The sequence below is a fragment of the Pan troglodytes genome, chromosome 15 (assembly GCF_028858775.2).
Source record: "Pan troglodytes isolate AG18354 chromosome 15, NHGRI_mPanTro3-v2.0_pri, whole genome shotgun sequence".
Lineage (NCBI taxonomy): Eukaryota > Metazoa > Chordata > Mammalia > Primates > Hominidae > Pan > Pan troglodytes.
In genome coordinates this window covers 86,640,024-86,667,483 of record NC_072413.2, presented here as the reverse complement: position 1 = coordinate 86,667,483, position 27,460 = coordinate 86,640,024, and the positions used below count along the sequence as shown (strand labels likewise).

General features: G+C 36.5%; 1 protein-coding gene across 12 annotated transcripts in view; it reads left to right on the top strand.

Moving 5' to 3' along the window:
• The window catches only part of EML5 (EMAP like 5), a 182,342-nt gene that overhangs the window by 134,207 nt on the left and 20,675 nt on the right, over positions 1–27,460 (top strand). For 9 of the 12 annotated variants that reach the window (XM_016926543.4, XM_054666214.2, XM_063793031.1 and 6 more), the window contains 6 exons: positions 3,253–3,454; positions 4,139–4,265; positions 17,164–17,242; positions 18,652–18,781; positions 22,776–22,874; positions 27,190–27,210. In XM_016926543.4, the coding sequence (XP_016782032.1) occupies positions 3,253–3,454; positions 4,139–4,265; positions 17,164–17,242; positions 18,652–18,781; positions 22,776–22,874; positions 27,190–27,210 (658 nt within the window). Of the gene's footprint in view, positions 1–3,252; positions 3,455–4,138; positions 4,266–11,744; positions 11,760–14,715; positions 14,725–17,163; positions 17,243–18,651; positions 18,782–22,775; positions 22,875–27,189; positions 27,211–27,460 lie in introns of all 12 variants that reach the window. The other 3 variants (XM_016926544.4, XM_063793028.1, XM_063793033.1) reach the window with 2 other exon arrangements.

Sequence of the window (27,460 nt, the reverse complement as noted above, 5' to 3'; positions counted from 1 at the left end):
GATCATAAATTATGAAATGGTTAAGGTAATGTCCTGTCATAGCACTTCATTGTTATTAATTGTACATATGTAATATGTAATGTTGTAATATGAAAGGTTCAGAATTATGTTTCATATCTATAGCTTTTAAGTATTGTAATTTATAATCCCATACATTAAGTTATATATCATATCCTATAGTGTTTTTCAATATTGACTAATACGAATATCCCTTTTACAAGAAACATCTTGGCTGGGGACAGTGGCTCATGCCTATAATCCCAGTATAGTACTTTGGGAGCCTGAGGTGGGAGGATCACTTGAGGCCAGGCATTTCAGGCCAGCCTGGGCAGCATAGCAAGACTTCCTCTCTACAAAACAGAGAAAAAAATTAGCCAGGCATTGTGGCACATGCCTGTAGTCCTAGCTACTCAGGAGGCTGAGGTGGGAAGATTGCTTGAGCCCAGGAGTAGGAGGCTACAGTGAGCTGTGGTCATGTCATTGCACACCAGTCTGGGTGACAGCGCAAAACCCTGTGTCAGAGAGAGAGACACATTCCTTTTATCCCCAATATTAACTTCAATAATTTTTGAATTTTTAATTAAATATATACTATTAACAATAAATATAAACTCTTTATAGTTACAGCTTCAAACTTGAAGTTGTTTTAACCAATTAAATAGAAAATACTTCGACTTATAAAATTAAGCACCATTGATTTAATGTAATGAATGACTTTTTTTGAAACCAAATCATACAAATTTTTTCTGCTTTCGTAGCAGAATATATGTGCATTTTAAATCATCAGCATCATTTGTTGATGATTTTCTGCTTAAAATTGGTATTTACTTCCTGCTTATGTATATTAAGTTTTTTTTTTCTTTTTTCTTTTTTCTTTTTTTTCCCCCGAGATGGAGTCTCACTCTGTCGCCAGGCTGGAGTGCAGTGGCACGATCTAGGCTCACTGCAACCTCCACCTCCCGGGTTCAAGCTATTCTCCTGCCTCAGCCCCCTGAGTAGCTGGGATTACAGGTGCACACCACCATGCCCAGCTAATTTTTTTGTATTTTTAGTAGAGATAGGGTTTTACCATGTTGGTCAGGCTAGTCTCAAACTCCTGACCTCGTGATCCGCCCACTTCGACCTCCCAAAGTACTAGGATTACAGGCGTGAGCCACTGGGCCTCGCCAACAGATTCTTTGGCATTCTACGTACCTATGCTAATGTGTGCTGTGCAAGTACTTAATTCTTTTATCACTTCCCTCTGTTCAAACTACTGTAAAATATTAGGCTTTTCCTTAACACGGAAATAAAATTTATATATCAAGTCCAGATACAATGCATTCCTTTCTTTTTTTTTTTTTTTTTTAAGACAGCGTCTCTCTCTGTGACCCAGGCTGGAATGCAATGGCGCAATCATGGCTCACTGCAGCGTTGACCTTCCAGACCCAAGTTATCCTCCCACCTCAGCCTCTTGAGTAACTGGGACCACAGGCACATGCCACCATGCCTGGCTAATGTAAAAAAAAAATTTTTTTTTGTAGAGATGGGGTCTCCAGATGTTGCCTATGCTGGTCTCAAACTCCTGAACCCAGGTGATCCTCCTGCCTCGGCATCCTAAAGTGGTGGGATTACAGGCGCGAGTCACTGTTATCTGGCAGCATTTATTTCTTAATTCACAAATTAAGTTATATATTATACTCTGGCACCAACATGAACATAAAGATAAATTTGAAATACGGCACTGAAATGATATTGTGGTATTCAGTTCCTGGTGATCTTGAGTAACTGCTCATATTAATATTTTTAGATCAGCATTGAAATGAAAACACAGGTTTAAAAATTCTCATTGAAAACTCAGACACCCAAGAAAATATTCCACTGATTTCTGTTTTAGATACATGTAAATGGTAGAGTCTTAGTTGTTAACAATGTGTTCCACTAAAATATTTGCCAGAAACTTCACTTCCAGCATTCCAGATGGTGTAGATCCCTTAGGAATAGGTTCTGGAATATTGATCTGCAGATTATGTTTTCACCTTAGTGTAGCAAGAACCACACAGTCTTAGAGAAACTACCTTCTTGCCATGCTTTGATGACAGATCCCTCACCCTAACTTAATTATTAAGAGTCATCATTCCTGCCGGGTGCAGTGGCTTACGCCTATAATCCCAGCACTTTGGGAGGCCGAGGCAGGTGGATCACCTGAGGTCAGGAGTTTGAGACCAGCCTAGTCAACATGGTGAAACCCCGTCTCTATTAAAAACACAAAAAATTAGCTGGGCACGGTGGCGGGTCCCTGTATTCCCAGCTACTTGGGAGGCTGAGGTAGAAGAATCGCTTGAACCAGGAGGCGGAGGTTACAGTGGGCCAAGATCGTGCCACTGCACTCCAGTATCAAAAAAAAAAAGAGAGTCGTCATTCCTAGGCAATTCACAAATTTTGCTATCACTGTGTTTTGTATAAGACATCTCTCATTTTAACACCTTTGAAAAGATGTTAACGGAAAACCTGCTTTATGATGCTTTGATCTGAAATTTATGTAACTTGGTAATGCTAGACTTTAAAGTTGCCAGTATTTATAACTTAAACTTTATTGTTATTTAAAAGGAAAATGCATTTCTATGTGTATTGCTTACAAACAAAAGCACTAATGAATTGAGATGAAAGATATTTACATGGGTATATAAATATATGTGTACCAAAGCAATCAATCGATAGTTACTTTTTGTTAACATACTCATGCTGTACATAGGCATGTGTATCCTTTCTCAATTATTGTATCTATTTCCAACAGTACATCTGCATAACCATTGTCTTTAATATATATACACTATTCCATATACATTGTAATTAACTATTACTTTGAACATTTAAGGTATTTAATTTTTTTCACTACTATAAGTAAATACCATGGTAAGTATTTTTTTACACAGATAGCATTTCTTAGCATAGATCCCTAAAAGGGAGATGGGTGAGTCAAATACAAGAACATTTTTATGCTTTTAATGCAGAATACCAAGTTGGTTTTTTAAAGAGTTTTGCCTGGGGTACCAGCATTTTGTGAAACTACTGGTTTTAGATCTTGTCCTTAACAGGTTTAGGAATTGGTATCTTTTATTCTGCTGAGTTTCAGTATTTTCTCATATTTTTTTTAACACATTGCACTTGAAATGATTAATTTTTAATTATTAACAAAATTCAAAATCATAATGGAAATATTTAAATAATGAAATTTCTCAGAAAGATTGTTTGAATTTTCTTCCTCTTTAGGGGAAATTTGGAAAGTTTAAGAGGTACGTGGCCCATAGTACACATGTCACAAATGTTCGCTGGACTTATGATGACAGCATGTTGGTTACCCTAGGCGGTACAGATATGTCTTTAATGGTGTGGACAAATGAGATGGAAGGCTATCGAGAAAAAAGGCCTTGTGATAGTGAAGAATCCGACATTGATTCTGAAGAAGATGGGGGTACGTCATTTTATAATACTTGAACAAAAGTATAGGGAAAATTTAGCACAACTTGTTTAAGCTGTAGAAGTTAAAGCAAGTAATAATAATGTTTGAATAATTGTAGTGGTACTGTTTTTAGTCTGTTTAACATCAAAATCCATTTTGTGACTCAAGAACAACAGGTTGCCATGAATTTATGACTTTGATATTATTTATCTACAAATGAAAAATATCTGAATTTTAAATAAGTACTGTTAAGGTAAATTTTATATTACTAAACCTCATATTTTAAAATAATTTTGATTTTCTTCTAATATACCAGTAATATCAGCTCATTATAGAAAATGTATTTTGCCATAAAAATTAAACACAGCCTCCATAATTTGACCACACAGAGGTAACACCTCTTCTAATATTTGGGGTATATCCTAAGATGTATGTAGCTAATATTTTTTTAAGAAAAGTATGGTCATATTGAACTTATTTTTTAACCTGCTATTATTACTTAGTAATACTTTGAAAACATCATTACGTATAATTAAACATTCTTCTACATCGTTTTTTCTGGTTGCATATTACTTCATAATTTGCTTATAACAACTTAATTTATTTCATATTGTTGAACATCTTTGTATCCAATTTATAAGATCATAATTGATCTCGGTTATTGCTTAAAGAATTACTCGTATATTTTTATTGTAGGCTATGACAGTGATGTTACAAGGGAGAATGAAATCAGTTACACCATCAGAGCCTTATCAACAAATATTCGCCCAATGTTAGGAATCAAGCCTCATTTACAACAAAAAGAACCCTCAATTGATGAAAGGTAATAATTTGGTTTAGTATTAGATGAAGAAAAAGATATTGTCATTAAAAATGGAATTTATTATTTAAGTGGCTTTTTTACACAAACTAAGTAACAGTGATATTCTTGCTTTAGACAATTCACAGCACCTCTTAGAAAGTATGTCTGTCTTTAAATACCTTTTGGTATCAGCCTGGGTGATGTAGTGAGACCTTGTCTCTATGGAAATATAAAAATAATCCAGGTTTAGTGGTGTGTGTTTGTAGCCCCAGCTACTTCAAAGGCTGAGGCAGGAGCATTGCTTGAGCCCAGGAAGTTGAGATTGCAGTGAGTTATGATTGGCGCCACTGCACTCCTACCTGAGTGTCAGAATGAGGCCCTGTCTCAAAAAAAAATACCCACAAAAACAAAACCCTATTGATGGTAACACTATGTGTTAACACTAGTGGTTTAGGGATTTATACATGTTTATAAGGTTGATATGATTCATCTTATTTGCTAACTTTTATAAATGTGTGTGATGAGGTTGGAGGAGATAATAAAAATTGAATCCAACACCGAGTACTTTTTAAGAAGTATGTGAGCAGTATTGTGATTCAATTTTGAAAAGGCCTGCCTATCGATGTGCCTTTCTTTATTCAAGCATAGACAATCCTCATTTCAAAAATTTTTCTAAAAAGGCAGGTTGTCTTTAATGGGAATTATTGGTCTTAGTCTAGAATCAGCAAATAAAAAAGTAAGGACATATGCAAGGCCATTTTATGAGGAGAGATCACTTTTTTTTTTATTATACTTTAAGTTCTGGGATACATGTGCAGAACGTGCAGGTTTGTTACATAGGTATACATGTGCCATGGTGGTTTGCTGCATCCATCAGCCCATCATCTACATTAGGTATTTCTTCTAATGCTATCCCTCCCCTAGCTCCCCACTCCCTGACAGGCCCCAGTGTGTGATATTCCCCTCCCTGTGTCCATATGTTCTCATTGTTCAACTCCCACTTATGAGTGAGAACATGTGGTGTTTGGTTTTCTGTTCCTGTGTTAGTTTGCTGAGAATGATGGTTTCCAGCTTCATCCATGTCCCTGCAAAGGACATGAACTCATCCTTTTTTATGGCTGCATAGTATTCCGTGGTGTTTATGTGCCACATTTTCTTTATCCAGTCTATTATTGATGGACATTTGAGTTGGTTCCAAGTCTTTGCTATTGTGAACAGTGCTGTAATAAACATACATGTACATGTGTCTTTATAGTAGAATGATTTATAATCCTTTGGGTATATACCCAGTAATGGGATTCCTGAGTCAAATGGTATTTCTAGTTCTAGATCCTTGAGGAATCGCCACACTGTCTTCCACAATGGTTGAATTAATTTACACTCCCACCAACAGTGTAAAAGCATTGCTGTTTCTCCACATCTTCTCCAGCATCTGTTGTTTCCTGACTTTTTAATGATCACCATTCTAACTGATGTGAGATGGTATCTCATTGTGGTTTTGATTTGCATTTCTCTAATGACCAGTGATGATGAGCTTTTTTTCATGTTTGTTGGCCACATAAATGTCTTCTTTTGAGAAGTGTCTGTTCATATCCTTAGCTTTTTGATGGGGTTGTTTCTTTCTTGTAAATTTGTTTAAGTTCTTTGTAGATTCTGGATATTAGCCCTTTGTCAGATGGATAGATTGCAAAAATTTTCTCCCATTCTGTAGGTTGCCTATTCACTCTGATGATGGTTTCTCTTGCTGTGCAGAAGCTCTTTAGTTTAATTAGATCCCATTTGTCAATTTTTGCTTTTGTTGCAATTGCTGTCAGTGTTTTAGTCATGAAGTGTTTGCCCATGCCAAGTCCTGAATGGTATTAGCTAGGTTTTCTTTTAGGGTTTTTATGGTTTTAGGTCTTATGTTTAAGTCTTTAATTCACCTTGAGTTAATTTTTGTATAAGGTATAAGGAAGGGGTCCAGTTTCAGTTTTCTACATACGAGTAGCTAGTTTCCCCAACACCATTGATTAAAGAGGGAATCCTTTCTCATTGCTTGTTTTTACCAGGTTTGTCAAAGATCAGATGGTTGTAGATATGTGGCATTATTCCTGAGGCCTCTGTTCTGTTCCATTGGTCTATATCTCTATTTTGGTACCAGTACCATGCTGTTTTGGTTACTGTAGCATTGTAGTATAGTTTGAAGTCAGCTAGCATGATGCCTCCAGCTTTGTTCTTTTTACTTAGGATTGTCTTGGCTATATGGGCTCTTTTTTTAGTTTCATATGAAATTTACAGTAGTTCAATTCTGTGAAGAAAGTCATTGGTAGCTTGATGGGGATAGCATTGAATCTACTTTAAACCAACAAAGATCAAAAAAGACAAAGAAGGGCATTACATAATGGTAAAGGGATCAATGCAACAAGAAGACCTAACTTTCCTAAATATATATGCACCCAATACAGGAGCACCCAGATTCATAAACCAAGTTCTTAGAGACCTACAAAGAGACTTAGACTCCCACACAAAAATAGTGGGAGACTTTAACACCCCACTGTCAATATTAGATCAACGAGACAGAAAATTAACAAGGATAATCAGGAGTTGAACTCAGCTCTGGACAAACGGACCTAATAGACATCTACAGAACTGTCCACCCCAAATCAACAGAATATACATTCTTCTCAGCACCACATCACATTTATTCTAAATTTGACCACATAATTGGAAGTAAAACACGCCTCAGCAAATGCAAAAGAACAGAAATCATAACAAACAGTCTCTCAAACCACAGTGCAATTGAATTGGAACTGAGGATGGAGAGACTCACTCTGAACCATACAACTACATGGAAACTGAACAACTTGCTCCTGAATGACTACTGGGTAAATAACAAAATTAAGGCAGAAATAAATAAAATAAGTTATTTGAAACCAATGAGAACAAAGAATATAGCATACCAGAATCTCTGGGACACAGCTAAAGCAGTCTTTAGAGGGAAATGTATAGCACTAAATGCCCACAGGAGAAAGTGGGAAAGATCTAAAATCAACATCCTAACATCACAATTAAAAGAACTAGAGAAGCAAGAGCAAACAAATTCAAAAGCTAGTAGAAGACAAGAAATAAAGATCAGAGCACAACTGAAGGAGAGAGAGACACAAAAAACCCTTCAAAAAATCAATGAATCCAGGAGCTGGTTTTTTGAAAAGATTGACAAAATAGATAGACCGCTAGCCAGACTAATAAAGAAGAAAAGAGAGAAAAATCAAAAAGACACAATAAAAAATGTTAAAGAGGATATCACCACTGATTGCACAGAAATACAAACTACCATCAGAGAATGCTATAAAGACCTCTACGCAAATAAACTAGAAAATCTAGAAGTGGATAAATTCCTGGACACATACACCCTCCCAAGACTAAACCAGAAGTGGAATCCCTGAATAGACCAATAACAAAGTCTGGAATTGAGGCAGTAATTAATAGCCTACCAACCAAAAAAAAAGCCCAGATGGATTCACATCCGAATTCTACCAGAAGTACAAAGAGGAGCTGGTACCATTCTTCTGGCTATTCCAAACAATAGAAAAAGAGAGACTCCTCCCTAACTCATTTTATGATGTCTGCTTCATCTTGATACCAAAACCTGGCAGAGACACAACAAAAAAAGAAAATTTCAGGCCAATATGCCTGGTAAACATCGATGTGAAAGTCCTCAGTAAAATACTGGCCAACTAAATCCAGCAGCACATCAAAAAGCTTATCCACCACAATCAAGTCGGCTTCATCCCTGGGATGCAAAGCTCATTCAACATACCAAAATCAATAAATGTAATCCATCACATGAACAGAACCAATGACAAAAACCACATGATTATCTCAATAGAAGCAGAAAAGGCCTTCGATAAAATTCAGCACCCCTTCATGCTAAAAACTCTCAATAAACTAGGTATTGATGGAACATATCTCAAAGTAATAAGAGCTATTTATGACAAACCCACAGCCAATATCATACTCAATGGGCAAAAACTGGGAGCATTCCCTTTGAAAACCGGCACAAGACAAGGATGCTCTCTCTCACTACTTCGATTCAACATATTGTTGGAAGTTCTGGCCAGGGCAATTAGGCAAGAGAAAGAAATAAATGGTATTCAAATAGGAAAAGAGGAAGTCAAATTGTCTCTGTTTGCAGATGACATGATTTTATATTTAGAAAACTCTGTTGTCTCAGCCCAAAATCTCCTTAAGCTGATAAGCAAGTTCAGCAAAGTCTCAGGATACCAGATAAATGTGCAAAAATCACAAGCATTCCTCTACACCAATAATAGACAAACAGCCAAATCATGAGTGAACTCCCATTCACAACTGCTACACAGAGAATAAAATACCTAGGAATACAACTTACAAGGGATGTGAAGGACCTCTTCAAAGAGAGGTACAAACCACTGCTCAAGGAAATAGGAGAGGACACAAACAAATGGAAAAACATTCCATGCTCATGGATAGGAAAAAATCAATATCGTGAAAATGGCCATACTGCCCAAAGTAATTTAGAGATCACTTTTTAATAAAGTCTCTGAGCTAGATGACAGATTAAGAAATAAATTGTGAAACTAGTGTTTCAAAATCAAAGGTGGTAAACAATAAAAAGGGATATGGAGCATTGAATGGCATGGACTTCAGAAGCAAAGAGGTTTAAAGAACAAAAAAGGAAAAGATCCAGAAACAGTAAGAAGGAACAGAGGGAGTGGGAGGTGGGAACAGCAGTGGGAGGTGAGAACAAGGTTGTGGTGAGGAAAACTTTATTATGAGAAGTTAGTGGACAATTTGAGGGAGAAATTAAAAGGGAATTCATTCACAGTTGAACAGGATTTGTAGAAAATTCAAGCGAATTTGTGGCCATTTAGGATAGTGCTGAAGAGTTTTGGAACTCAAGAGAGATAGAAATGACATTACAGGAAAGCTTCGTCAGAGGGATTTGAGTTTGCACCTATGGATTTTATATTCGGGGAAAGGGATGAAGTTAAGGTGAAAAACACATTAGTAATGGGGAAGGGGAGAACTGAGAGATTTTGTAAATTGACTGACCCCAGCGTTGCCAGGGAAGCTCTAGATGGAGTGTTAAGGGCACAGTGCCTCCTCAGCTCCTTTTCCAGGTGTCGTTTGCTGATGGTATACCTCATGTACCTCAGATCATAGCAATGGGAGGTCACCTAAGGAAAGGGGATGGAGAGTGATCATCCAGTTTTTCATTATGTATAACGAGGCAAAGTATTAAATTAGGGATATTTTTAAGAAAGCACAGTATACCATAATCTAAGTACTTGTACAGAATTCCATGTTTCAAGTAACTTGCTAGAATGCAGCATCATATAGTGCAAAGGACATGAATTCTGGAGTCAGACAAATGGGTAAAATACTCATTTTTTTCATTACCAGTTGTGTGACTTTGAAAAATTATTCATTCTTTCTGAACCTCAGTTTCCTCAGTGGCAAAATGAACATTATAATCCCTAATTTATGGTATATTTCAAGTTTTAAATGAAATAATGTAAATCAAGAATTCAGATAGTAGGTCTTCACTAATGACACCTTATCCCTTGGAATGAAATGAAAGTTAACTGAGGAGATACCTGGTAAATACTTAAACATTATTTCTGAAATTAAATATTCACAAAGCAATAACCACTACATATGTATTTATTAGATAAATACAGATAAATATGAAAATATAATATTATTTAAATATTCTAATTAGAATATTTGAAGTGTAGTGTTTAATATGACTTAAGGAAAATTATGTCTCCTAAGTAATGAAAAGTGAAAAGTGTTCTATGGGGAAGAAGGGGCTCTAGACATTCCCATAAATTTCTTTCATTTGTTATATTGATTTTTTTAAAAAATTATTTATTGGATAAATTTGGTATGTCAGAAAATGTGACCTAATTTTAATCTGTAGTCTGCTTCATTCACGGTAAAACACTTAAATGTAAATTTCCACCCATTGCTGAAGTGAGGCATGTTCTGACAGATGGAAATATTTTACTACTCATGAAGAATGATTAACACTGTCATAACTGAAATCTTTGATGTTAGCTTGTATATTCTGCAGCTAACTTTTCCAAAATAATTTTTCAAATTGCTTTGCATTTTGTTCTCAATTTACTTTACAATTTCAACCCTGCTAAATATTTTGAAAATGACAAGGTGTGGGGAGGGAGAGAGAGGGTCTGTTGGCCCCCGTAGCAGAGTCCAAGCTCTACTCTTTGCCTTAAAAAAAAAAAAAGAAAGAAAATGACAAGGCAGAAGTCATTAATGTGATTTCATTTTCATAAAATGAAAAAAAATCAAAGGAGATTACAAATGAAGAGGTTCATATCTCTTTTACCAACTTAGAATATTTGTGAGGAGATAATATGGTTCATGGTTTATTTAAATAATTGCTTTTTAGTAACATATATTACTGTCATAAATATGAAATAAAACACTTTATATGGAAAACAGGCCAGGTGCTGTGCCTCATGCCTGCAATCTCAGTGCTTCGGGAGGCTGAAGTGGGAGGACTGCTTGAGACCAGGTGTTTAGCACCAGCCTGGGTAACACAGCAAGACCCTATTTCTACAAAAAATAGAAAAATTAGCCAAGAATGGTAGTACATGCCTGTACCAGGAGGTTCCTACTCAGGAGGCTGAGCAGGAGGATTGCTTCAGCCCAGGAGTTGGAGGCTGCAGTGAGCTATGATCACACCCTTGCACTCCAGCTATGGCAGCAGAGTGGGATCCTGTCTCTGGGAAAATAAATAAATGAAAAAAAAATTAAAAACAATTAAATACTTATCAAATATCCACTTAAAAGGAAAAATGCTTCTAATGACAATAACCATTCTATTTGGTTGATACTTTTGTGGATGTTTTTCCTAAGCGATAATTTTACCTTTTTCTTTTTAAATAAATGTTTTTGTTTTTATTTTTTTGTTTTGTTTTGTTCTTTTGAGACAGAGTCTTGATGTGTCGCCCAGGCTGGAGTGCAGTGGCACGATCTTGGCTCACTACAACCTCCAACTCCTGGGTTCAAATGATTCTCCTGCCTCAGCCTCCTGAGTAACTGGGATTACAGGCACGCACCACCACGCCCAGCTATTTTTTGTTATTTTTAGTAGAGACGGGGTTTCACCATGTTGGCTAGGCTGGTCTCGAACTCCTGACCTCAAGTGATTCACCCACCTCAGCCTCCCGAAGTGCTGGGATTACAGGCATGAGCCACCTTGCCCGGCCAATAAATGTTTTTATAACAAATATTATGTATTTAAAGTAGTTAATTTTTGTCAAATTTCCAGTATTTGTGAATAAAAATATTTAAATCAATGTTTAAACCAATGTGACATAAGTTAGACATTTTTGTATTTCCTTAAAATTCTGTTGACATGTTGCCTTTCTTCTGTTTGCTAAAATGCTGTATTCTATTCATCATCAATTTTTATATGTTTTCCTACTTTTTTCCCCCTTGCTCCTTTTGAAGGCAGGGAGTAGTAAGGTAAGTGTTTTATAAAAGAAAATATTTTATTCAAAAATTTACCCTTTATTTTATTCTTTATGGTATTTTAAGGTATTTTTTCCCTATAAAACATTTAACTACATTTGTCAACAAAGCATTATAAAATGAAGTAGGACAAATTCTATAAAAGAGTTGCATTTTTAGATAGCATATATGGTTGTTATTATAAGGGTCTTCATTATGATAAATTGTTTTACATATGACTGTACAAACTACTACAATGCAAATGAATAGTTTTGGTTTTCTTTAAGTTTCAGAGGCTCGTAAAAACAAACCTAACCACACATATATTTAAGTGAAAGACTATTCAATTTTAAACCTGTTAACATGATTTAATGCATGTTTAATCCATTCATTTAAAAAGATGAAAAGAGGGTAACTATGGTATTTGTATGTTTAATAAAATGACATGTAGGTAAAGACTCTTTGGGTTACTTTTATATCTACCTTTGGTGATGTGAAAATGTCTTGAAAGAGTTTCTGAAACGACAGTGTGGAAATGGCTAGTCTGTTTTATAAATTAAAAAAGGTATCATGGCTGGGCACAGTGGCTCAGGCCTGTAATTGTGGCTCAGGCCTGTAATCTCAGCACTTGGGAAGGCCGAAGTGAGAGGATTGCTAGAGCCTGGGAGTTCAAGACCAGCCTAGACAACATGATGAGACCCTGTCTCTACAAAAAATAAAAGTAAAAATAAATTAGCTGGGTGTGGTGGCAGCCCTGTGGTCCCAGCTACTTAGGAGGCTGAGGTGAGAGGGTCTCTTGAGCCTGGGAGTTTGAGGCTGCAGTGAGCTGTGATGGCATCACTACACTCCAGCTTGGGCAACACAGCAAGACCCTGTTTCGGGGGTGGGGGGTGGCAGGGGGAAGGTATCACTAGGAAAATGCTGGGAGATAAGGATGAAAACAGTAGACTTGAGACCAGATTGTGCAGAAACTCAAATAATAGACACCTGTTAATATTATATCTACAGCAGGAATCCATCATCTGTTTTAAGCAGAGTGGTGTGTACAAAGATATGAGTTCAGAGTATGAAGCAACCTCTAAAATGGGCCATAAAATCTTATACTATTTTACCAGAAATAAAGCACCCAGATCTAGCCTCACATCTAGAATAGCTTACTCAGTACTGATCTCTACATTTTAAAGGAGACTTGGATAGTTTATAATGGGCTAGAAGAAAGCACTGGAGGAAGGGAGGTTGGGAGGCCACTTCATATAAAGAATAGTTAATTGACCGGGTGCAGTGGTTTATGCCAGTAATCCCAGCACTTTGGGATGTTAAGTTTGAAGGATCGGTTGAGGCCAGGAGTTAAAGATCAGCCTAGCCAATCTGTTGAGGCACCGTCTCTACAAAAAAAAATTTTAAAAATTAGCAGGGTGTGGTGGTGTGCACCTGTGGTCCCAGCTACGTGGGATGCTGTGGCAGGAAGATGTCTGGAGCGTGGGAGGTCAAAGCTCAAGTAAGCCATGATCACACCACTGCACTCTAGCTTGGGTGACAGAGCAAGACCCTGTCTCAAAAAAAATAATTATTATTATTCTGGGAATCTTGTTTCAAAACAAGAAAACTAAATGGAGATATCATTGTTATCTTGGATATGAATGGCTTTTTATGTAGAAGAGACCTGTCACAAGCAGTATTTATACAGAGTTTAGATGATCAGTTGTCATCAAAGCTGTACAATGATTGTTCTAGACATGTAAAGAAGGTTCCTGGTCTCAGTGGGAAAATGGATGAAATGACTTTCATGATTCCTTCCAATTTTGTTTTGATCATTATGCTATTAAGAGAGAAAAAAAACTTTTTAAAGATTACTTTTTTTACTAGCAAAATTCTAAATTCAGCATAGTCCCGAGTGACTATTTCTGCCTGCTTGGATTCACTGACTGGGGAACCCTCTTAGGTCAGAACAGGTGGAACTTAGGCTCTTTAGACAATTTCCTTTGAAGTATCTCCAGTGCTACCAGCTTTTTAAATTAACATTTTAGTGCCAGTGCCCATTCTTAAAAACAAAAATAAGCTTAAATGTTTTGTTTAAAATTCAGATTACATTGCAGAAAAATAAGAATGGCAAGCTTTAAAGTTCACAACATGAAATATATTGAATTCTCATTTATTTGTTTTTTTCTTTTTTCACCTTTCTTGTGATTCCCTGTTATTAATGGAGTAACCCTTTTTTTTTTTTTTTTTTTTTTGAGATGGTCTCACTCTGTTACCTAGGCTGAGTGCAGTGATGTGATCACAGCTCACTGCAGCCTTGACCTTCCAGGTCAAGTGATTCTCCCACATCACCCTCCCATGTAGCTGGGACTATAGGTGCATGCCACTAGGCCTGGCTAATTGTTGTGTTTTTTATAGAGGTGGGGTCTCACAGTGTTGCCCAGGCTGGTCTCAAACTCCCAGGCTCAAGCAATCCTCTTGCTTTGGCCTCTCAAAGTGCTAGGATTACAGGTGTGAGCCACTGTGCCCAGCCTTATGCCTTTTCTTTATTCTTTTTTCTTTCTTTTTTTTCTTTTTTTTGAGATGGAGTCACGCTCTGTCGCCCAGGCTGCAGTGCAGTGGCGCATGCAGTCTTGGCTCACTGCAACCTCCGTTTCCTGGGTTCAAGCAGTTCTCCTGCCTCAGCCTCCTGAGTAGATGGGATTACAGGTGCGTGCCACCATGCCTGGCTAATGTTTTTTGTATTTTTAGTACAGACGGGATTTCACCATGTTGGCCAGGCTGGTCTCGAACTCCTGACCTCGTGATCCTCCTGCCTTGGGCTCCCAAAGTGCTGGGATTATAAACTAAAAACAACAGGCCTTTAATATTATGCAATATAGCTGTCTGCATTAAACTTGTTAAAATATTTTATTACAGGAGGTATTTCACTAGTGTTTTCAATTCAAATTTATGTTGTAATCTTTTTCCCTCTTTATCTGCTGCTGAAAAGAGGTTCCAGGTAATCCTCTCTTTGCTGTGTTTACAAAGCCTAACTTTGTATTTTTGTCATCTTCCATATTTAGCATTAATGGGATACTGTTACTTAGTGTTCTTTACCTCTCTTCACAGTTTTGCACATTTTTTTCCTTTGGAATTGGTATCACTGAAATGAATAGCATCTTAATTATTGGACTTACTCTGTATAAGTAACTGCTTTACTAAAACTTATCCATTCAACTTGTATAATTTTATAAGTTGTATAATTTTATTTTCAGCAATGATATACCTTATATAAATGATATTTATAAAAATTAAAATATGCTTAAATGATCTTTATAAAAATTAAAATGTGGTTAATTGTTATATAGGATTATATAGATAAAAATTACCTGTTTATTGTTTGGGTTACATTTAAAGCTGTCAGACAGTAACATAGAATAATATTCACCAACAAAATTGACTTGGGGAAAAAAGCAAGGCTTCTATCATTCTTTGAAATGGTCCTATCAGAAATATTTTTAAATGTTAAATATGATAAATTCAATTTTATTTTTACTTGTGGGCATCCAAAAAAAGTATATGAAGAAGGTTTGAAAACATTGTTTATATATTCTTGAAAAGGATGTTTACTTTTTATGACACCAGTCATGCTTATATATTTTACATGCTGCCTCATATTGCGTATCAACATCCCATTCATTTCTTATTGGATGTTTAAGATATAGCACATTTACTTTTATTGATGTTTAACTTGACAACCATTTTGAAAATGCAAGTATATTTTATGCCTTTAATTTTATGAGACTTGTTCATAAATGTTGGAGTCTTTTACATGGGAAGGTTAATTTGTATTATTTCCTGATTTAGGTGTTACAAATTGAATATTAACTTAAAATTTGGAAAGGGATTGGTGCATGATTGATTTAAATTCAATGTTCCGGTTATTCAGTATTTGAATAATGGTTGAGATAAAAATAATAAACTAAATTGCATTTTTTTAAAAAATTAAAGGTTCTAGAGAAGAGCTTCTACATTTAAATAATTCAAAATGTGAACTCAATATACCTGTTGGGACACGGCACATTATAAATAGATCCTGAACAGAGAAGAGGGGCTAGATTTGAGATTTGACAGCTACTGTGTAGGTAAAGTTGATACATTTTTAGTAAATAGTGAGAATAAGGGAAGAGAAAGAGTTGGAAGCAATAATAATAGTTATTTCCTTTTATAATGTGTTGTATGGTTTACAGTGCTTTGTGACTATAAAATGTCTTCCTTGAGTAACCATCTGATGGCAATGCCATTAACCAGTACTAGGGACTTCAGCAAGTAGAGAAGGTGAAGGGCATGGAGAAACAGATAAATACAAATTTGAACTCGGATGTGATTTATGTTGCTAACAGTGTGGAACGTTCATAGAAATATTACGAAAATTCACTTTCAAGAAGGATGTATTCAATACCTGCCATGTGAAGATACTCTGTTAGATACTTTAGAACAGTAATCCAGGCTTTGTTGTTAATGTACCCATCAAGAAATATTTTAGTATGTTAAATTAACATTTTCACATTTGTTTATAAACAATCTACTCTTGTGCTGTTATTTACATTATGACACGTACACCAAAGAAATTAAAAGTGAGGCTGTGCACAGTGGCTCACTCCTCTAATCCCAGCACTTTGGGAGGCCGAGGTAGGCGGATCACTTGAGGCCAGGAATTCCAGACCAGCCTGGCCAACATGGCGAAACCCCATCTCTACTAAAAATACACAAATTAGCGGAGTGTGGTGGTGCACGCTTGTTGTTCCAGTTACTGGGAAGGCTGAGGCACAAGAATTGCTTGAACCCGGGAGGTGGAGTTGCAGTGAGGCGAGAATGTGCCACGGCACTCCAGCCTGGGTGACAAAGTGAAACTTGGTCTAAAAAAGAAAGAAAGAAAGAAGAGAAAAGGCTGGGTGTGGTGGCTTACTCCTGATCCCGTAATCCCAGCACTCTGGGAGGCCGAGGCGGGCCGATCACCTGAGGTCAGGAGTTCGAGACCAGCCTGGCCAACATGGTGAAACCCCGTCTCTACTAAAAAAATACAAAAATTATCTGGGTGTGGTGGCACACACCTGTAATCCCAGCTACTCGGGAGGCTGAGGCAGGAGAATCGCTTGAATCCAGTTGGCAGAGGTTGCAGTGAGCCAGGATTGCACCACTGCACTCCAGCATGGGCGACAGAGTGAGACTCTGTCTCAAAAAAAAAATAAAATAAAATGAATAAAAGTTGTAATATTTTCTTTCTACCTTCCTGCTTTAGAAGCTCTCAAGATGAAGAGGGCAGTCTAGTGGACCACAGAATGGGTCATCTTTGGGAAGGTGTGACAAGACACCTCTCTGGGAGGGATGGTGTGAGAAGCTCAGTGAAGGCACTGAGTGCTGCATGCCTTTCCTCCTCCCCACTTCTCTGTTGCAGGCCTCCAGTGAGCAGGGCCCCACCACAGCCAGAGAAACTCCAGACAAACAATGTAGGCAAGAAAAAGAGACCTATAGAGGTAAGGAAAACTCACTCTCCAGTGTTACTGAAATGTATCCAGAGTTCTTTTTTATAAAACACCCAAGTTTTGTCATTAGTTTTCATGAAAATCAGTGTATTGAGTACTGTTTTTTGTTTGACTTAATTCTTATGTAAGTCTGAGTTTTGGATGGATATTCTCTGTTTCTCTTAATTTTTTAAATTAGTCTTCCTTTTACTTTTCTGTGAATAATACCCTAATTGAACTGTATCTCAGAGGAGTCCTAAACCTAAGTATGTGTGAATGATCTTTTGCTTATAGAAGCACAGACACCTTGGCAGTATCTAAAATTCAGTGGCTTAAATTTGTAAATTAAAGAGTAAGTACTTATACCAAATAGGAATTTTGACCCTGTGCGATATATTCACTGTACAGGGTTCATGAAGCCTGTTTCTCCTTCTGTCTCTGCTTCCAGCCAAAGTAACCTTACGTAATAATTGAGGAAGAAGGAAGGCTCTTCAGGCATTTCATAATCCCGGTAGCAGCAGCAAACAACCAAACTCTGCTAAATCAAACGTAAACAAGGCGTAAAGCTGTGCGATGGTGATTGCTGTCGTTCCCTCCCCAACCTAGTCCTACAAAGTCAATGAAATGTACATTTTCAGTTGCAGAATTATCTGCCAGAACTTCAGCATGAATTGTCAGAGACAGTATACTTAGTTTTTGTCCACCGATGATGAATGTACTGTTTGAGTTCTTCGAAGTATGTGACTTGGACATAATTTATCCTGACTCTTGTATGTAGGTCAGATACTTTGATTAACAATGAACATAAAATTTTCTTCTTTTGGACACAAAAAATACAGTCCCTCTATGTCCATGGGGGATAGATTCCCCCTGGGGATGCCAAAATCCACAGGTGCTCAAGTGCCTTATATAAAATGGCATAGTAATTTGCATATAACCTATGCACATTCTCCTGCATACTTTAAACCATCCGTAGATTACTTATGATACCTAATACAGTGTAAATGCTGTATACATATTTGTTATACTATATTGTGTTTTAAATGTTATTTTTTATTGTTTTTTTCCCCAATATTTTCTATCTGGAATTGGTTGAATTCTTGGATATGTAAGGCCAACTGTACCTCAGTGTTTACATGTGAAATCTTAAGAACTAAAGTTCTTGGAATCAGACTACCTTGTGATTCCATTTTCCTTTTCATAACTTTATATAGAAAAGTATAGAATGTATGTTTAAGCTGCCCAAAACAGGTTATATAAAGAAGTATGAGTAGCTTAATTTTGTATATTAAGTTTGTAAAACATCAAAAATGCATACTCCATTTTGACTGCAGACACTACTAGTATTATGTATACAACAAAACAGTGGTGAACATTTAGACATGAGGAAGAATATAATGGTTTTATTATTATCATTATAGGACCTTGTGTTGGAGCTCATTTTTGGTTATCGAGGCAGAGACTGTAGGAATAATGTTCACTATTTAAATGATGGTGATGATATAATTTATCACACTGCATCTGTTGGAATTCTGCACAATGTTGCTACAGGTAGGAAACCCTGATTCTCCATCCCTCTATCACTTTTTTTAACTTAGAAATTTTGATCTAGCAGCTTAAAATCTTTGTTAAAGCTATAAATAGTAATTGAAATGTAGGAGAAACACTCCAGAATAAAAATATTTCATATTTCAGAACTTTCTAGTAATATTTCAAGTAAACAAATTTCAGTTTTAAGAGAGTATAATACAGCAGAAAAGGAATTCATAATGCAAAGTGCTCATAAGTCTCTATTAGAAGTAAAGGTTTTACTGTATGTTAAAACCATGTTTTATATTGAAACCATTTATAACTTTAATTCTATTTTCCCATAACCTCATGATGAGAATAGATGGTTTGGATGGTGGTTTCTGATAGTGATTGAATGTAGCATGTTGGGTGAGTGATTGCTGGGGCTGGAAGTGTTCTTACTGAGGCCTTGGAAAGCCAAGGAAGAAAGGCTAAGAAAGCTGTTTATCTGTGGCTCTATGATGATACCTTGTTTGATCCAAGAAGGTGAGAAAATTATTTCTTGATGTTCATTTAACTGATTGGATTATTCAGTTGGATTATTCAAGAGCAAATAACGTTCTGTTAGCATCATTTGATGAACAATGTGATAATGCTACTAGTAACATTAAGTATTTAATTTTGAATTGTTTTATTACAATTTAATGGCAAACTTCATAAAAGTCTGAAAGTTAGAAGTAAAAATAAAGGTTATCTAGTTCATTCTGGTTTTCCTCTGATAGCTTCATCCTGAATGGGTAAAGAGTAGATTGATGATGTGAATTATAATCCACCACCTCTTGTCGGTATTAACCATCAATATGATCTTTCTATTTTGGTTTCATAAAGAAAAGGATTCACCAGGATCACACAGAAATCAGTGGCAATTTTCTATTTAATAATTTGGGCCATTTAAAACATACTGATTAGAGAGAAAAATCCTTCTTAATCGAGGTCTGTCTGTCCTTCAGAGAGAATGAGGAAGAGTAAGATAAACAAGAAAGGAATGTATGTGTAAACTCTCATGTTTATACTTATAATTTTATTTTTACTTTTCTGATTTGTAATTAATCACTTTTCTAGTGGTGGGGTGTCTAGAGAGAGGGCAGATGGAGGTAGGCCACCTGCTTTAGTTTTTATTATATTTGGTTTCTCACCAGTTTGAGGATACATTGTGCATAGTGTAGGAAGTGGGTTTGCCATAAATGCTTCATTATTTTGAGGTGTGTTCCTTCAATTCCTAGTTTGTTGAAGGTTTTTAACATGAAAGGGATGTTGGATTTTATCGAAAGCATTTTCCATATCTGTTGAGATAATCATATGGTTTTTGTTTTTAATTCTGTTTGTATGGTAAATCACATTCGTTAATTTGCATATGTTGAACCAACCTTGCATGCCAGGAATGATGAAGCCTGCTTGATCATGGTGAATTAATTTTTTGATGTCCTGCTGGATTTTGTTTGCTAGTATTTTGTTGAGGCTTTTCGCATCTATGTTCATCATAGGGATGATGTTTTGTATGGGAATGATGTTTTGTATGGGATGTTTTGTAGTTTTCTATGGGAATATTGGCCTGTAGTTTTCTTTTTTCAAATGTCTTTGGCAGGTTTTTGTATGAGGGTGATGCTGGCTTCACAGAATGAGTTAGAGAGGAGTGCCCACTCCTCTATTTTTTAGAATAGTTTCAGTAGGATTGGCACCAGCTTTTCTTTGTATGTCTGGGAGAATTCAGCTCTGAATCCATCTGGTCCAGGGCTTTTTGATAGGTTTTTTATTACTGATTCAATTTTGGAACTCATTATTGGTCTGTTTAGGATTTCAGTTTCTTCCTGATTCAATCTTGAGAGGTTGTGTGTTTCTAGGAATTTATCCATCTCCTCTAGATTTTTCTTCTTCTTTTTTTAGAGGCCCACAACTAACATCATAGCCTCTAGATCTTCTAGTTTGTGTATTTAGAGGTGTTCATAATAGTCTCTGAGGGCCTTTTGTGTTCTTGTGGGATTGGTTGTAATGTGATCTTTGTCATTTTTTATTGTGTTTATTGGGATCTTCTTTTTTTTGTTAAGCTAACTATTAGTGGTCTATTGATCTCGTTTATCTTTTCAAAAAACCGATTTTTTTATTTTGTTGATTCTTTGTATAGATGTTTGGGTCTCAGTATTGTTCATTTCTGCTCTGATTTTGTTATTTATTTTCTTCTGCTAGCTTTGGGGTTACTTTGTTCTTGTATTTATATTTCCTCCAGGTGTGATGTTAGATTGTTAATTTGGGATCTTTCTAACATTTTGAGATAGGCATTTAGCACTGTAAGCTTTCCTCTTAACATTTAACATGCTTTTGCTACATGCCAAAGATTTTGGTATGTTGTGTCTCTGTTTTAATCTACTTTGAAGATTTTTTTTAAATTTTTGCCTTAATTTCATTGTTTACCCAAAAGTCATTCAGGAGCAAGTTATTTAATTTTTACGTAATTGTGTGGTTTTGGGAGATCTTCTTGGTATTGATTTCTATTTTCCACTGTGGGTAGAGAGTATGGCAGAGATGATTTCAATTTTCTTGAATTTATTGAGACTTGCTTTATGGCTGAACATGTGGTCAATCTTAGAGTATGTTTCATGTGCAGATGAGAAGAATGTATATTCTATGGTTGATGGGCAGAGTGTTCTTTCTGTTATGTCCAATTGGTCAAGTATTGAATTCAAGTCCAGAATTTCTTTGTTAGTTTTCTACCTTGATGATCTAACACTATCAGTGGGTTGTTGAAGTGCCCCACTTGTTTGATTTTTGTTTTGCTTTTTGGGGGGCCTAGTATTATTCATGGTTTCTCTATCCTCTGGATCCAACCTACTGCTCTGAACTCATTTTCCACCTCTTCATTTTACTTCCACAAGTCTATCTTTTTTCCCTTCTGCATGGACTACTGTCATAGCCTTACAAGGTCTCTTCACTGTTACTACTACCAGATGAATCACATTATACTTATTTGATCAAAAAACTTCAATTCCTGCTGGGCACGGTGGCTCACGCCCGTAATCCCAGCATTTTGGGAGGCTAAGATGGGCGGATCACTTGAGGCCAGGAGTTTGAGACCAGCCTGGCCAACACAGCAAAACCCTGTATCTACTAAAAATACAAAAAATATATAGCTGGGCATGATGGCACACACCTGTAATCCCAGCTACTTGGGAGGCTGAGGCATGAGAATTGCTTGAACCGGGGAAGTGGAGGTTGCAATGAGCCAGGATCACGCCATTGCACTCCACCCTGGGCAACAGAGTGAGACTGTCTCAAAAAAAACAAAAACAAGAACAAAAACAGATTGCAGTTCTTCCTCCACTGACATAAGAACAAATATAAAATGTGGCTCAATATGGCCCAAATTATTAAATGGAAAATTACTACTGGTTTCTGTGTGACTCTGGCAAATCCTTTTCTTTAAGAAACCAAAACAGACGGATCATGGGCTGACACTCAAAATCCTCCCTAACTCTAGTCCCAAGCTGCCTTTCCAACCATGTTACTCATCTTTCTTCTTCATGACCCTACACTTCAGCCAAATGAGCCTGTTATATGGATACACAACACTTTCCTGCCTTTAGGCCTCTGCTTAAAGTGTTCCTCTGTCTAGAAGGCCCTTCCCCACTGACTTTTTGTAAAAGATTTGTAAAATCTATCTGGGTCAGTCCAGGAGTACCATATTCCCATGATGAGATTAATCTTTTCTGCTCTGAATTCCCATAGCATTTTGATCCCAACTCTCTTATGGCACTTGGAATCTTCAGCCTTGTACTGTATTGTTTATCCCTTTTACGGCTCTATCCCATTACATAATTCTGAATCATTTTTCTATCCTTATGATGCTGTATACATAGTAAGTGCTCAAAAACATGTTTTGAATAAGCAAATAAGTTAAAGAGTAGTTTATTGTTCTGGGTAAGTGCTTTTGGCTGTTACATCTTAAAATTTTCAAACTTAATTCTCAAATTCTTTTTTGTAGGTTCTCAGAGTTTTTATCAGGAACATAATGATGATATTCTGTGCCTCACAGTAAACCAGCACCCCAAATTTATCAACATAGTGGCAACTGGCCAAGTAGGTATGTTTCTGTATTTTAAAAAGAAACAATTTAAAGCATTTGCTTTGTTCAAATAAATTCAATATCCAAGGAAAAAATCAAAATCTTATTGATTTATCGATTGTTCAAAATCTATGTATACATAAAGCCCTACCCAATTATACCATATTATTTGCTTTCAGGTACCTTTCTCTCACTCACTCTGGTTATCTGAGTTGGTCTTGACAATCCAAAATTTAAAGGAAACTATTGTATGGTAGTTGAAATAGTTGGATTTAGTCCTTTAGCAGGAATTTCTGGTCAGCAAAAAGGTTTAAGTCAATAGCATATAAAGCAGAAAAGAGGAGTTTGAAGAGGAAGTAGTAAACAAAGGGAAGCTAAGAAATAACTAGACTGGGCGGGGTAGAACCCTGCTTCCATGGGGATTCAGGCTGGAAAGAAGAGAGGACCCAAGTCTGTTTGTTGTTGGTAAATCCCTTCTGCCTTTTTCTTTTCTTTGTCATTGACCTAATTCACCAACTGTTTTGAGCTGTTTTGAAATATACCTGTATTCTTTTACCTCTGTGAAAAACTGTTAAACAAAGGCCATAACTCTACAGTCAAACTGATGAGAGGATGGCAGGTCTGTTTAGGACATATCTGCCAACCTGTGATTACTAAATATGAATATGGCAGAAGTTTCATAAACTTCAATACGTTTGTAAAATTTATTGAAATCATTGAGTTTGTTGGAATTTATTGGGCCTTGATGGCTAAGCTAGCTTTCCAGATCCCTTTTCTTCTTGACTAAGATAATTTATACTTTTAATATCTTTATTTTTCACGCGAGTACTAAGTTGATAGTCAGGAATTTGTTGTCTGGGTTGCCTGGTTCTGAAGCTATGCCACATAGACCCTTGTGTTTTTCCTTTTTGTACAGTTTTCTACTTTTAAAAGTAAATGGAACATTACCCATTATACAGAAAATATTCTAATCTTTGCATATAAATACATAGGTCTAGCTTCTGTTTGTGCTAAGATTTTGGAAAGTGAAGTCTTATTTTCACTGTGCACAAGGAACAAGGCCCATCTCCTTGAGGAATGAAGAAACTATGTTACCTAAGTACCTAGCTCAATGCCTCTTGGTACATAGTTACTGTTTAGTTAATTTTTATTGAGTAAATTCACTTACTCAACAAATTTACTGAACACCTGCCATGTGCGAGGTATTGTTTTAGGCGCTGGGGATATGGGCTACTTACAAAAAGGCAAAATCCCTGTATTAATGGGATTTACGTTCTGCAAATAGAATTCTAGAATATGGTTCTTTCATTTCCCACCTTGGCTTCTCCTTTTCTTTCCTTTGCTCTCCCTCTGTTAGGCAACTTATTTATCATTTTAGTGCTGTGGTTTTCTTTCTTAGTTAAGAAATGTCATGGTCACAAATTAATCTTTTAGGAATTTGGCCCTTTTCTCCCCTTTATTTTGAAAGACAACACTATAGAAAATATGAAATGTTTAATTATATCCCTCCTCTTTCTTTCCAAGTCAAACTCTGGGGAGTACAGAGGTAAATTTTAGATTATATATGTAGCTCCATTCCTTACACCATTTGTACCCTTCCAGAAGATAGATAACAAAAATTACTGGTGACTAATTAAGATAGACTCAAGGGAAGACTAAAGAATAAGAAAGGATTTTATTTTTCTCCTCACACATAAAGAGAATTGTTTTGTTACTTTGCTGTCAGGCTTGTTTAATACCCACAAAACACAAAACAGCATTTACAATGTTTATTGTTCCTTCTGTTAAAAATCATATAGATCATAGAAGAATTGAAATGTTTGATTTTGTACTATTTTAGCCAGTTACATTCAAACTTTTTTCCTGGCTAGAATCTTGGAATTTTAGGGCCAAGTATATCATTTTGTCCTCTCTGTTACAGTGTGTTTGAACCCTGCTGCCACTTAATACCTAATGAAGTAAACGTTTCCCTGGGAAGCTTAGTTATAAAGTGGTTCTTCATATACAACAGAAATCTGTCTGTGATTGCTACTCTTTGGCCCTCATTCTTGGTGTATCTAGAACATCTAATCACATTCCCATGGCATTATCTTCCAGTTTTGGAGACAGCTAGCATATTCTCCCTGAGTCTTATCTAGTTCTTATCTTTTATTTGTTTCTTTGTTTGTGACAGAGTCTTGTTCTGTTGCCCAGGCTGTAGTGCAGTGGCACAATCTCGGCTCACTGCAGCCCCCACCTCCCGGGTTCACGCCATTCTCCTGTCTCAGCCTCCTGAGTAGCTGGGACTACAGGTGCACGCCACCACGCCTGGCTAATTTTTGTATTTTTAGTAGAGACGGGGTTTCACCATGTTGGCCAGGATGGTCTTGATCTCTTGACCTTGTTATCTGCCCGCCTTGGCTTCCCAAAGTGCTGGGATTACAGGCATGAGCCACCGTGCCCAGCCTTTTGCTTCTCTTTTAAAAGGTCTCCTTTGGCACCCTCCAACTACATTCCATGGAACAAGGTGTACATGAGAGCAAGGGGATTGCTTTCCATGGGGGAGCCTACTTCTCCACTGGACCATGTTTTGGGTATATGAAATCCCAGAATTCTCTACCAGATGGTCCTGAACCTACTAATGGCCCTGCATGAGCCTTTTCTCTGCGTCTGTCCTCCCAGTGACAGACTGTACAACCAATGTGTATACTCTTGAGGGGTGGCCAAGCTGTTCTTTGTGTAGGGGTGGATGGAGTTCTAATGCAGTAGCTAGGATAACCACATGTCTTAAGAAATTTGAGCTGCCATGACAGATACCACAGTTTGTAGCTTAACAACAGAAATGTTATTTTTCACAGCTCTGGAGGTTGGAAGTCCAAAATCAGGGTGCCAGCATGGTCAAGTTGTGGTGAGGGCCTTCTCTGTATTTGCAGATGGCTGTCTTCTCATTATATCCTCACATGGTGAAAAAAGATTATCTTTCTCCTGTCTCTTATAAGAACACTAATCTCATTGTGAGGGCTCCATCCTCATAACCTTCACACCTCCTAATACCATCACACTGGTGATTAGGGTTTCAGTATATGAATTTTGGGGGAAGACAGACATCCAGTTCATAGCACCACACATGAGCTTCCATGGTTCTTTGTGGTGTGGGATGGAAGAGAATGAGACAGGTTGTCTCATGCTGCCCAAACTCTAAGGAGTTCTAAATTGGTATCTGCCTTCCAGATCATTATAGGAGTGTACTCATCAAGGTAAGAGGCTAGAATATATTTTATTTGATAAGTTTTATCTTGATGGATAGCTTTAAAATATTTAGGCCGATGACATTCAAGCCTTCATTTGTACTTCTGTCCCAGACCCTGTTAATATTCAGAGACAAACCTAGTCTCTCCAGACCAAACGCTCCCAGTCTTTCACCCAGGCTTCAGGTGGCAAAGTTCCAAGCCCTCTCACCATTTGGTTGTTAATAGAGCATATTCATAACTAAAAATGATATTTCCTATATGGTCTGCTCAGCAGAGTTAAGTACTTATTCTGTTTTTCCTCATGTTCCAGGTCAAGGCACTATGGTCCTATGTTATCAATATGTTTTTTAAATCATTATTTCATATGGATATAAAGCTTTGCCAAAGCAAAAAACAATCACCTGTCTTCAATGGATTCCTATATTTTTATTTTCTTTCTTGTTCTAAAGACTGCTACTTTGAAAAGTTTGGTTATTAGGTATTTCTACCACAAATATAATGAGCATGAGCTTTCACATTTTCTTTCTTGGCAAACTTGTACTCATATGGAAAATCTTTAGCTGAAAGAAAGAACTTTTTTCCTTTCTTGAGTTATACAGTAAGCTTTGCCATCATGTCTCTCAGCTCAGAAGGTTTAGATCTAATTCTTCCCTGGAGACAAAGATGCATTAAAAGATGCATATGGAAAATCTTTAGTTGAAAGAAAGAACTTGTTTCCTTTCTTGAGTTACATAGTAACCTTTGCTGTCATTAAAACTCCAGAGAGTCTATTATTAGCAGTACATTTTTATAAACCAAAATGAGGGTAATATAATTTTAAATCATATCAGTATCATTTTAAAAGTTATTATAATTAAAAGTTTATGTAACTCATTAAATGCAAAGAAAACAAAATTTTTATCCAAAGGAAGATTGAAAGATCATACATAGCATGTTAATAAGTATGTATGATTGAAATGAGTGCCTTCTCTTACAGTTTACTCAATCAAATGTAATAAAACCAATTTTGTATATAATAGTTTAAATTATAATTAATATGATATTTGGGTTTTTACAGATTTTACAGATTTATGTTATTTATAGATAATTATTTTCCATTATAGGTGATTCAGCAGACATGTCAGGTAAGGAAAACTAAACATTTTCTGCTTTATTTATATTGTTTGGTAATGATAGTGCATATTAAACAAGTTCAAGTATATTAGTCCGTTCTTGCATTACTATTAAAGAACTGGGTAATTTACAAAGAAAATGTGTTTAATTGGCTCACAGCTCCACAGGCTGTACAGGAAATGGGGCTGGGGAGGCCTCAGGAAATTTACAATCATGGTGGAAGGCAAAGGGCTTGAGCAGGTATGTCCTGTATGGTGGAAG